This window comes from Mugil cephalus, chromosome 8 (assembly GCF_022458985.1).
Source record: "Mugil cephalus isolate CIBA_MC_2020 chromosome 8, CIBA_Mcephalus_1.1, whole genome shotgun sequence".
Taxonomy (NCBI): domain Eukaryota; kingdom Metazoa; phylum Chordata; class Actinopteri; order Mugiliformes; family Mugilidae; genus Mugil; species Mugil cephalus.
The window spans coordinates 23,273,126-23,285,732 of NC_061777.1; the positions used below are offsets into that span (position 1 = coordinate 23,273,126).

At 39.6% G+C, this 12,607-nt stretch overlaps 1 protein-coding gene across 1 annotated transcript; it reads right to left on the reverse strand.

Annotated features, from left to right (window-relative positions):
• On the reverse strand, positions 1-6,070 carry vamp5 (vesicle-associated membrane protein 5). Its single transcript, XM_047592435.1, has 3 exons — positions 5,817-6,070; positions 3,726-3,869; positions 1-1,633 (listed from the first exon to the last, which is right to left on the reverse strand). Exons 1-3 carry the CDS (start codon positions 5,817-5,819, stop codon positions 1,493-1,495), a joined length of 288 nt encoding a protein of 95 aa, XP_047448391.1. The 5' UTR covers positions 5,820-6,070; the 3' UTR covers positions 1-1,492.
• Between the last annotated feature and the right edge of the window lie 6,537 nt (positions 6,071-12,607).

The following is a 12,607-nucleotide window of genomic DNA, read 5'->3' on the forward strand; positions in this document are numbered from 1 at the left end:
TAATTTAATACCATTGTATTTATTACCCGTGTGGACTACCTGTGACTAGCAGTTTTACTTTTCTATCAAAGGAATCATTCAATAAAACAAGGAATCAATGTCGTGTTTATTGCAGGTTTACTGCAGGCTATAAATTTTGCACATTTTGTAAAAGCATAAACATAGCAACACCTCACCTCCATGGTGACTGCAAAACCATGTATAGGAACAATAATGGTACATAAAGAGAGAACACTCTGGAAGACTCTAGTCTCTAACATTGTATTAACCGACCCATAACAGACATACCAATTTTTTCAAAGATCCCTAAAAAGATACAGATTCATTTTCAAAGCTTTCACACACAAATAAATATTATGGCTCTTACTCAATGAATTTCCATGGATACACATAAGTGAGCTTGTGACAGTTAAACATGTCAGATGAGACATGTTGTGTCCTCCGCTCTGTAGTAAAAAGAAAAAAAAAACAGCCACCAGGAGTCACTGTTCACTCTGATCTGTGTAGATTAATTGTTAGCAATAATTTAATTTTGACGGCCTCTAGCTTTCATCTAGATCGTTCACAATACCTCAGTTTTAAAGTGATCAATGGGAGCTACAGATCAAATGAAACAGATGTGAAATTGGATTTATGTGACATGAGAGATGGATTTTATAGACATGACGTGACTAAACATTAATTAGGAGACATGATTGTCTGAAAAAAATGGTGAATTAAGACTTAAATAAATCATTAAAAATAAAAGGTTAAAGCCCAGAGTTACCTTGACACACAGAGAACATACAGTAGCATATGAACTGAGACTCCTGACTTACAGTCACAGTCTTCTCCGAAGAGGAGGAGAAACTAAAGGACTGACAACAGCATGACCACACCTGCTTTTTGACAGTGTATAACATTTAGCATCTGCAAAACTCTGCACCGCACCAAGGCAGCATCCTGGAGCACTTATCGGAGCACGAAATGGCCTAACCTTTTAGAAGCGGGGAGAAATGGGGTGTTTACATAACCACATGTAAACCACAAAACCAAACTATGAACCTGAAAATGAACATGAAAAGGCCATGTTAAAAAGGCTGCGTGGTGCCAGAGAACTTGTACTTTTGGAGTGATAGTGATATTTAAAAGGTGGTTTTATGCTGTCAATGTCCATTCATTAACCTTTAATCGCATTCATGTTCATCTGTGTGAACTGTTATCTCCTTCCTATGTGGGCTGACGTTTAGAAAGTAATGTGAAAAAGAAAAGAAGCAGCAGAGCAATCACTGGTACCATATCAACTGAGGACTTACACTATAGTGAAGAATGGGAGTGACACTTCCATAAAGATAAAAACACAGTTGTGACAGACTGAGCAGTTCCTGCTAGATGCTGGAGTCCGGCAGTTTAAGCTCCTCTTCTCCTGGACCTTCTGTCTTTATTCACTTCATGTCCCACTTCAATCCAAACACCCTTTTCTTTTTGTCAGAACTGCTATCTTTGTGCACGATCAAACCAGGGCAAAGATTATAAGTCCCAAAATGACGCAGGCTGCTGCCACTCCAACGCCAATGAACACATATTTCATCTTCTTGTTCTCACATTGCTTCTGTTGTTTCACCTGTTTGGTGGTCTTTTCAAAAGCTTTACTCTGGGGAGGAAACACACACAATTAGAAGACGTTATTATCATGTTTTTGAATGTGATCACAGTCCAAGTAAACATTTATGGTGCTCGAAATGTGCACTGCTAAAACAGACAGACATTCTGTGAAGTATCTCCATCCTGTGTTTGAATTTGTGGTTTCTCATAACTCTAGGTGGAGTACGTTTCTTTGCTGTTTCCTTTCTGCCGTTTTTCTTTTACCAATGGTTCATGGTCTTCACTGTGACCCCCCAAAGAATTTAAGTGGGTCACTCTGTTTGAGTGCTGTCCAGCTGGTCTGTGTCCATAGTTGAGCAGTTCTCAGGGGAAGAAAAAGTAACTGACTGAGATTTAAATTCAGGAAACAGGGAAAGCATCTATCAAACAGAAGTGCGGTGCTCATTCTAATCAACGTTTTTACCCCCAACCCGAGCAGATTGATACATTCAACGTCTTTGAGCTCATTGTTTTGGTTAAAGCTCCACGGACTTGAGCTTGATTTATTTTTGATTTATACACTTTGTAGGTGTGGTGTAGTTCCACACCCTACTCTATTGCCTTAGCCGTAGTCTGACGTGCACCTCCCCAGAAATATAACTAAATGTTGTTGCGATGCAAACTGCAACAGCTGTGATAAGTTCCTCATTAACATCTCTCAGTGGACAGATAAACACAGAAGATCTTCTGCTCCCTGTACACCATCTGTCATCTGAAGTCTTCTCTCTTAACTCCCATAACTTCTCTCCAACATCAGCCACTTGCAGAGGAACTCGGCACAGCTGACTAGGCGCTGACTAGCGATATAGTGGTGTAACTACAGAAGTTTGCTGACACACCAGCACACAAGTAGAAATGCTTACAGCAACGTGGTCCACTACAGCCGAGGCTCTGCATAGAGCCACAGCGGTAAGTAGAAAACTGGTTTTAACGTGGTTCAGTCTTTTCACTGGATGACGCTGGCTTTTTAATGCCAGAAATACCTGATGTATCAATCAGAAAATAATCTTGAGCAAAGAATGGTACTAGACTTAGATTAATCTCAAACATGACTATGAACTTTCATAGGAGTGAAAAAGGCTGCAAAGGCAACACTGACATGTAGTCACTGAATAAAATGAAACATGCTTCTGAACAGTACGGATCCAAAAGACACTACGTTCATCTGAGGTCATGTACCTAGTCTGCCCTTTTCTGCTTGGTATTTGACACTTGGCAGGTAGAGTACAGAAGGTTTATCTGGGTTTTTTTTTATATTTAACAGCTGCCTGTGGTTGCTGGAAAAGAGCACTAAGACTAAACCAAAACAGTGAAGTTGGCGTCGAAGACAAAAACGCTCCAGCGCTCTATACAACTGAGGAGAACAGCAGAACAAGACAACAATTCCCTGTGATTTTGTCGATAAATGAACCTCCTCCACAATTATTTGACCCATTATTAAAGTATAATAACAAGTTATTGGTGCAACATCACAAGATTTCTTGGCATGTCAAGTTCCTGATGGCTTACTCAGTAACTTCTGTGGGAACTGAATTTATTGTGATTTCCTAATTATTGAGGTTTTAGACAACATTATCTGAAAGTGGAACTACATGCTTCTTGGTCCCAAATTTCAATCTCTTGTCCGCCTGCCTTCTTGGCTTTCTGGGAACTGCTCAACAGTGTCAGCTCTTAACACAGGCCAGCGGGGCAATGTGGGAACGATGTGACCTGCTCATCGACCCCCGGACGGACACTGGCCTCGTGGCATGTCCTGGTCTCACTCTGTCATACCCAGGGAGACCAACTCGCTTCATTCATCTTAGGAAACAATAGGAAATACCTTTCTAAATATAGCCCCATAAAACACAATCAGGATGTAAATTGTACATTTGTTTTCCTCTCCAGCTCCACCTAAAGAGTATTTATAGACACCAATATTATATTCTTAAGTTTTAATCCCAAGAGCCTTGTAAGAAAGCGAGTCTGCACCGTTTGCTCCAGTTATTCTCACAGCCCAACACATGCAACCTAGAAACATTCACAACTAAATAGTGTGGCGTGAGTTTAGGAAATTATGTTTTACCAATTGAACAGTTTCTCTGAACCCCACACGTGCTTACCTTTAGCTGCAGATCTTCAGCCCTAACCTCCAGGTCACCTAGTTTGTCTTCCCTCTCTTCAGCCTTGTTGAGGTTGTCCACCATGATGAGCTTCACCTCCTCCACCTGTTCCTGGGTTTGCTGCAGGCGGTTCTTTCCGTCCTCCTGTTCAGGCGAAAGTGGTAAAACAGAGAGACCCAGCGTGAATGAATCCAGTGACTTCTCGTGGGAATTAACATGACGGAACTTTCCCATAGTGAGATAGCCATGTATCATAGACTGTGAAAAGATGGACTGCAGAACAGTCCTCAAAAGTGACGTCAAATTAAACAGAGCTCCCCCTGGTGACTGGCTGCAGTGTAGGTCATGAACTCCACCCCCTTCATTCTAGTGGATGGGACTTGGGCCAAATTAAAACAGGAAAGCACACATCAAATCATTTTTTTCAAGGGTATGGTACAGCCCAGAAACACATGGCAGCAAACATGCATCACTTACAAAGAGTAAATATAAAAAATATAGCCTATTTAAGCTATATACGCTTTATTAGTTGTTTTCAGGTGAATTTAGGTCAATTCAATCTTGCTGCAGAATTGGAGCAATGTGGGAGGTTCATGTACATTAATTGTTGAAGCGATTTTCTTCTAGGTAGTTTTGGATATGTTTGCCAACTGAAAATAAAACAGCTGGCTTAACTGCCGATATAGATCTGGTTCCTTGTTCTATAAACACAGACGCAGTCAGGACGAGCCAACAAGCTGTGACCTGTTTTCCAGTAGATTCGTGAAGAGTACATTCAATTTCATAACTCAATTATTTTTCAAGGATAGAAAGGAACAATATTATTGCAGGAGTGGCTTTTACACTAACACTAAGCAAAATTTATGCCCTAAAAGAAAACGAAAACAAGTCAGACAAAAAAAATGAGACATGGCAGGTTTTCTGGATAATGAGAAAATAGTTGAGCAAAACAACAAGAAGAACACCGCAACAGGATATTTCGAGAGCAGTTTGACCTCAAAGTAATTTATATCCTGACAGCTTTCTACTTCACATTTGCCCTCTGAGCCAGGAAACCAGAAGCTTGAAAGGAACAGGAAATCAACAGAACGAACAAAACAAGTACATGCTCAGCACCTTGGTTATGTATTTACAACTCAAAAGTTGGCTCATGAATCTCGCTATTTTATCATTAACTAGCAACGACTGATTTATTCATGCCCCAAAAGCACGCTTATCTCATTCTGGGCATACATAATGGTAGCTGAACAATAGCCTGTGTTTAAAATTCAGCTGGCGACGTCTTAAAACAGGATCTGCTGCCATTCCAGTTTCCCTCCTTGCTTCCTTCCTTTCCTCCCTCCTGCTAGTGTTAACCTACCTGGTATTAACCCTGAGCCTGTTATAACATGTCTGTACTGCGGCCCTCCATGTCAGTTTAAAAGCCTGTGCTGTGAAAACATCAAACGATGATAACCTTGTATTTTTATGACACCATGGGAACCAATTCAGAAAACTATCTTGCTCCAGTGTTTCTTTTAAGTGAAAAATGTACGGCTCATTTCATTCTATTATCACGAATATTATTTATTATCTATTTATTTTAGAGCATAATTACTATTATTTTTAATTATTCTTCAATATCACACCAAGTTGGTTTCTATTTTTCCAATTATTAAAGTTAATCATTGTCATGCACTTGTAAATTTTCTTTTATGACAGAACCTCAGACCCGCCTAGATAAGTGTTTCCTGGTGCACGTGTTTTCGCTACTTGTGCAAAATGTGAGGTATTGAAAGCAGGCATACAGTGTCAAAATTAAACCTGGTCTCAAAGTTGACAAGTTAGAGGCCTTTAATTAATTAATTAATCTACGTATTCATCTATCAGCAGTTTTCCTCATGTCCTTTCGGTTTGCACACTCTTTATTTTTAGACGCGTTGACAGGGGGTTAAGGATGTTAAGGATGAGAAGACTAGCCTACTTTTAAAATGCATCCCCCCAAAACAAAGACAAACTAAAAATGTCCAGCTTATCGTCTGTTTTTATCTTTAACTCGCGGTGTTAAAGACACCAACGCAAATCCAAAGTGGGAGGCTGGTGTTGACTTACCATGTCTGTCGCGTCTCTTGTTGTGCGTGTGTCGAGTCTGTCACTGGGTCCAGAGCTTTTAAAAGAGCAACTCAAGGCAACTTTACAAAGACAGGAAAACGCAGTTTGACGCCACTGTATGAAGAAACTGCTCGGTGTTTTCAGTCTTCTCCACTGTGACCTGCGCTCTGTCACTTTCTCTTCTGTCGGCTGTCCTTCTGCCTGTTGAGCTTTGGCACTGTCCTTGTGAGGCGTTCGTGGTATTCCCGGAAAGCCGAGCGTTACAAAAAAAAGTGATCATGTGACCTCTCCGTACGGACTTCCCCGAGTTCAATATCGTCATCATCGCTGTTGTCAGTCTAACTGTGTTTTATGCCACTTGAAATTATTTCATTGTACTTCGTTACACACTCGCTGGCCAGTTCATTAGGTAGGCTTACAATAATGAAAATAAATACATACAGTTCTGCAGTGAGCCTTTGTAACACAATACAACTTAATACTACTAATCACAGCCTTCAGTACATAAACAAACACAGCTTATCTTTCATTCACGTTCATTCAACTTTTGTGAAGCTAAGTTTTAGTGCTAACGTTCTTGTTTTGTTTTGTTTTGTTTTCAAAATGCTTTCATTCATTTTGTGCTTCTTATAAACCATAACTGTCATCTTCTGCAGCTGACAAATGTTATGTGTAGCTGAGCACTGACTTCACTTCCTTGTATGAACTTTTTAAGGATATTTCATTCACTGCTGAACAAGTCTTTTGTGAAACATCAAGTGGCAACAAGTGGTGTAACATGGACAATTAATTATAAACATAGTTGTGTGTGTGTCCCCCCCCCCCTCCTCGAGTTGCTATTGAAATTAACAGAGGCAGCTGAATGCAACAGCAATAATTTCTTTATCTCCTCTGTGCAGTGGGGAAACTCAATAACAGTACCAGCCCCTTTTTCTCTTTATTTCTGAGGCATGTCATGAAGTTGTGACACCCATGAGGCCTTCACAGACCGACCACTGAAGGGTGTTGCCTACTTATGGGCTATGCACTGTTTTAAAAAGATGACGGCTATGTTACACATCTCAAGAAGCATATGTAATATCTGCATAGAGGCTTCCACTCTCTTGACAATGCTTTGTTCTTTTCTATAATAGAATTCCGTCATGTCATTTTAGCATATTGTAGTTTTTCTTTTTTCTTTTTTTTTGAGACCAACACAATGGCACGCTTGTCTTGCAGTGGAGTGGGACTTTGATGTGATATGGTTACACTCATGCTATGACATACAGCATGTTGGGTCACATGAATAGGTTTCTTTTTGAAACCAGACAGTTTCTCGTCAGTCAGGTTCGTATTCATGAGAGCTTCTGCGCGTATGTATGTGTGTGTCTCAGCCACGGTTGTGAGAGGGAACTGCAGCAGGCAACACAACTTCATTGTAGCTCAGCTGCGTCACTCACATGCAATTAAAATTCTTTCCAAGAGTCTTTGATTCATGCAGTGTGAATGTTATGCCAAACAAAACACACTGCCAGATCCAATTACTGCTTTTGTTTATGGAAAATGTCCAGACACAATTGAGTGATCAAGACATACTTATTTTTTTGCGGAATGAATCGGATGTACCAGCAAACTCTCATCAGCATTACACTGAACCTGTGTTAAAGGATGAAAAAGAAGAACATGAACGAAGTCAGGATCTAAATAATGGTCTGATGCAGGTTTGAAAGTGAAGAAATGTCCCTAATGGGAAGTAGGTTAATTCACTTACAGGGTAAATTACCTTTTTTTGTAAAAGATCAAAAGTCCCCCAAGATTCATTTTGTAAGGTTAAAAAGTACCAATGAAGGTAGAAAGAAGGGGATTCATACTTTGTCTCCTATTGGTTGAATGTCAGACATCAACACTTATAGAGCTGCCAACACTAAGGAAACGAAAGTAAAGAACCAGCTGGAGCAGAGATCTGCTGTGGGAGGAATAAATGGCACTTATATTAGGTCATGGGTTTCCCCCACAGTGTCTGTATTTATAGGTGGAATTATTTGTTCTCTATATAAATTACTACGATAGGAAATAAACAGAAACAGTACATGTTTACGTTTTCTTACTTATGTAGGTTTTAGTCGTTGGCATCACTTAAGTGTCTGGAATGTATCATAGCACAGTAAAGGTTTGTTTAGTATTGTATACAGTACCATAGTATGAATGGCTAAAAGCTTTATTTCAAACATGTAATACAAAAGACAAAACAAAGAAAACAACATTTGAACAATTTTTATCTAACATGTTCGAAAAGGAGTAGGAATTAGCTTCACGCTTATTTGATCCTACCCCCTTTTCCATTTAACATTTACTCCTGTAGCTTCTTTTTTGTTTGTTTTTTTCTCACATGATCATAATCATGTATATTTAGACACATTCAGACCCTCCTTCTTCCTTATACCTGGTGAACACCATGTGTTCATTGCTTTAGGTTGACCATTGGTCTGTTCCATAATTTCATTTTAATTTCACTCCACATATAGAAATACATATATACATATGGTATAGTTTACTTACAATATGGTATAGTATAGTATAGTATAGTATAGTATAGTATAGTATAGTATAGTATAGTATAATGTAGTATAGTATAGTATAGTATAGTATAGTATAGTATAGTATAGTATAGTATAGTAGTATAGTATAGTATAGTATAGTATAGTATAGTATAGTATAGTATAGTATAGTATAGTATAATGTAGTATAGTATAGTATAGTATAGTATAGTATAGTATAGTATAATGTAGTATAGTATAGTATAGTATAGTATAGTATAGTAGAAGGTAGAACCGTAGTATAGTATAGGATAGTATAGTACAGTATAGTATAGTATAGTATAGTATAGTATAGTATAGTATAGTATAGTACGTTCATATAGATGAGAACCACATCCGGTACGTACTGAACATTATTTTAATCAGGGTCGACTCAGGTCAGATCTGCTGGGGTCACACACCAGACCAACAAAGGATTGTTCTGGGAAAAGCTGCACTTGTACAAAGGTTATATTCATCATTCTGGTCACACTGCCTGCACATCATTGCCTGACATTCATGAATGGGTGGTAGAATCACATCCCCATGACTACGACAGTCTGAGTCCAGGCTGATCAGTGACAAATGGGCTTTGTATTTGTCTAAGAGGCTGTTGATTCAAAATCCCATCCGGCCTTTTGTCATGTGGGTAAATCTTCATCAGTTTATTCAGTTCTTCTTGACAAAAGTTGCAAGCCTGTTATCACCTGTTCAAAAGTATTTGTTTTGTTCTTTGTGGCTTGAATGCACTTGGGACTTTTACCGTATGCTTGGTCCATTTTTCAGGCATTTTGAAAATAAAACTAAAAGAACAGGAGGCGTGTGATTTAGGAAACCTCATGGTTTCATCCAAGCTTGTGTGAAAATAACTCTTGGTGAACATGAGGTATTTTGGCGAACAGTCTCACCAGCTGGGCCTCATTTATAGTACACTCGCCTTTTTTTCTCACTGCATTCTTCAGATTATTCAAACTCATATGACTCACTTTTGTTTTTGTTAAGTCATTGTTTGCAAACTGAATGCCATTTTAGTTCAGATATGTTTCCTTTTTGGTTTTTTTTTGCTGTTGCTTCATCGTGTCACTGTACACCCTATGAATAGACCCAACAGGAACAAAAGATGTGAGAAGACATTTTATAAGTCCCCTCCTTGTTTCACCAAGTGCTCATTGGAAGTTCCAGAAGCTACGGGGGAATCCCTTCTTATCTTCTACGTGGGGTCAGACCAGTGGGACTGCCCGTCTCCATCCTGTGGCCAATCAACAAACAACTTTAAAAAGTTTTTAAAGTACTGGAAAACACCTCAAACTGTATGTATGGACCACAGCATTAAATAAATAATTCTGAACCAGAGGTAACATTTATTCATACAGTTTTCAAAGTCTTATGCACATACACTTCTAGACAAGACTTTCCTCCAGACATGTGTTCTGAAAACTGATTATGTGTTTTTGAGTTTAATTTTCCATCTATGAAGCTGAGACTGTGGGGGCCTATTGGTTGACATGAGCCCAGCAGGGGGAGCCCTGTAGGGGCTGTAAATGATCTCTCCCAACTGGATGGCTGACAGAGACGTAACCTGCAACAGAAGAATTGTGTGAACAGACGTGATAAACAGAAACTACCTTTAACAGCCTGCAGTGGAAATGTGTTTATGGAATAAATGTACCAAAGCCATTTGCTCTTGTGCCACTTAAACTGTCTGACTTCTACTCTTGGGCGCCGCCTGCTGGCTGAAAACCTGCATTACATCAATATGCAAAGTGAAGGCATGGCTGGATACTTTTCTGGGTCACAGAGAGATTATATAAGTAGATATTATTATATAGTATTATATATATTATATATTATTGTTGCTTTAGTTACAGAGTTGTTTGTGTGTAATAGTATTGTAATAATGTCTCTATTGATAACATTTGCATTTCTAACCTGCTCTTGTGTTTTTGTAGGTTTAGTAGTGTTTAGTAGTGTTCTAACCAAGTGTGAAGACAACATGTTCATCATACACGCCAACATATGACAAGTTTGATATCTATCAAAAATACACTTGTACATATTATTGAATTCCTTCAGAGTTTTCGCTGTATTTATCATATGAGTCTAGGTGGAATTATACTAGTGGTTGCCCGCTTTCAGATTTTTTAAAGACAACCATGTGTTAAAAGTCAAGACGACAGATTAGTCGATGACAACATCACTAATAAAAACACAGTGGAAAGTAATGCAATACTGTGCACTGCAGATATGTATAGCTTATATAAAAACAGGCTACAACTCAGCACCAGCATTTAATAGTACTCCACGCTGTGTTGTAAGATGGGACAGTGTAGCTGGGTTTGTCTGAAGCCTTCCTCATGTGCTGCATCTACAGGGCTCATACGTTTGACCAGTTAAACAGTAAATTGTGGATTTGCAGCTGCCTTGTCTCTGTTGCTGCAGGACAATGGTGAAGCTGTTTACAAGGAAACACCAGGGCTGACTAAAACCACTCTTTGTTTGAAAGTGTGTTCAGAACAATAATTAACGTGTTTTGACTTCACATCATTTGGAATAAAACTCAAAGGGTCTGTTCTCACGACACTGGTACACGGCTAAAGAAATCAATTATAATTTATCCTCATTTGCATATTTATACTGTGTCTGCAGGAGCAAATAGTCATGATAAGCCATGTAAAATGATAGACAACGAGAGGCCCATCTTCCATTTTGCTGTTACTGTCACACTTGTTCTTTGTGTGCATCCAGCTCCACAACTTCATCTTCTACTTTTCCTTCCTTTCTTTCTTCTTTCGCTTTCTGTTTCTTTTTTTTAGCCCCTCTGTCTCTCCTTCATTCTTGTGGAGTTCTTTCTTTTCACTGTTCAGGTCTTTCTTCTCCTCCTTCAGTTTAGTGATTATCTGCTCCATTTTTATCCACACTTCCTGCAGTTTTTTCCTCTCTTCCTGTAGCTCTTTCCTTCTCTTGTCTTGTAACCTTGTCATTTGTTTCTTTTTCTCCTCCATTTCTATGTTCTTCTTGTCCCATTCGTTGTAAAAGAGTTCTCTCCTTTCCTTGCTCAGTTTTTTCTTGTCTTCCTGCAGAGGTTTCTTCTTGTGGAGCTTCTCCTCCAGCTGCTCAGTGGTGACATTGAGCCTGGTAGAGAGGCTCCTGTTCTCCTGCTGGAGCTGCAGGACTTCTCGTCTTTCTGGTGGAGCTGCTCCTTCAGCTCAGTGAGTTTTCGCTGGATGTTGTTGGACATATCCAGACTGTTTAAAGAGGCGTCCTTCTTCAGCTCATTGGGCTTGGACTTGGAGTTGTTCTGCTTTTCCATGTCCAGCAGTTCCTGAAGCCCGTCACCCTCCAGCTGGACCATGTGGAGGTGTTCGCAGAACTTGCCTCTTTCAGAGAGAAGGTGTTGGTTGCTCTAGCACAGATTTCTTCAAAGTCCCGTCGATACCCAGTGCTTGCTCAGCTTCATTCAATCATTTGTACAATATTATTTTTATTTTAATATCTATTATATTATATTATGCTAGTCTTCAGGGGAGAAACTCCTGCTTTCGAGAAAACTCTTTTGCAGGGTATGAGGCAGAGGTGCACAAGAACTCCACAGCAAGTTTGTATAGGTTGGGAGAAATGCTTTGATGCCTCTCCTGGTACTGAAGGGGGTCCTCCATCCTGAGAATGTTTGGTTCTGCCAAATTTCTCTGTACTTCTTTGGTTTTCCTTCATTGTGTGCAGTGCAGGTGGCACGGTGGAGTTGAGTGTCCCTCCTACCACAGCCGATGACATTGGGTGCCCCATTGATTACTGGGCAGGTTATTTTTGATTTTATACCCCACTTGTCCATGAGGGATGCGGGATGACACAGGGTAGATTTTTTGATGTGTCCAGTTCACCCAGTAAAGCTGACTGGAGACAGGTATTTCCATTTATAAAATGGCGAGTCGTATCCATTTCAGTGGACGTCCACTTATCTGCTGTTGGCTGCTACTACATTCCTGACAGTAGCTTTGACTTTCTCTCTCTGGTATTTTTCGTCAACCACTGCCTTTACAGCCTAAAGGAAAGGAAAAAATAAAGGTTAAAAGAAGAATCTAATTATGTAGGTGTTAAATTCAACAGTATTTAATCAGTTACCTCGGCTCTGACTCTCCAATCAGAGGGCGCGAAAACACTGGGGATACCGTAGGTCACAGAGAAGGCCTAAGATACCGACCTGAAACGTGATTGGCTAAAAGAACAGCATCACCACAA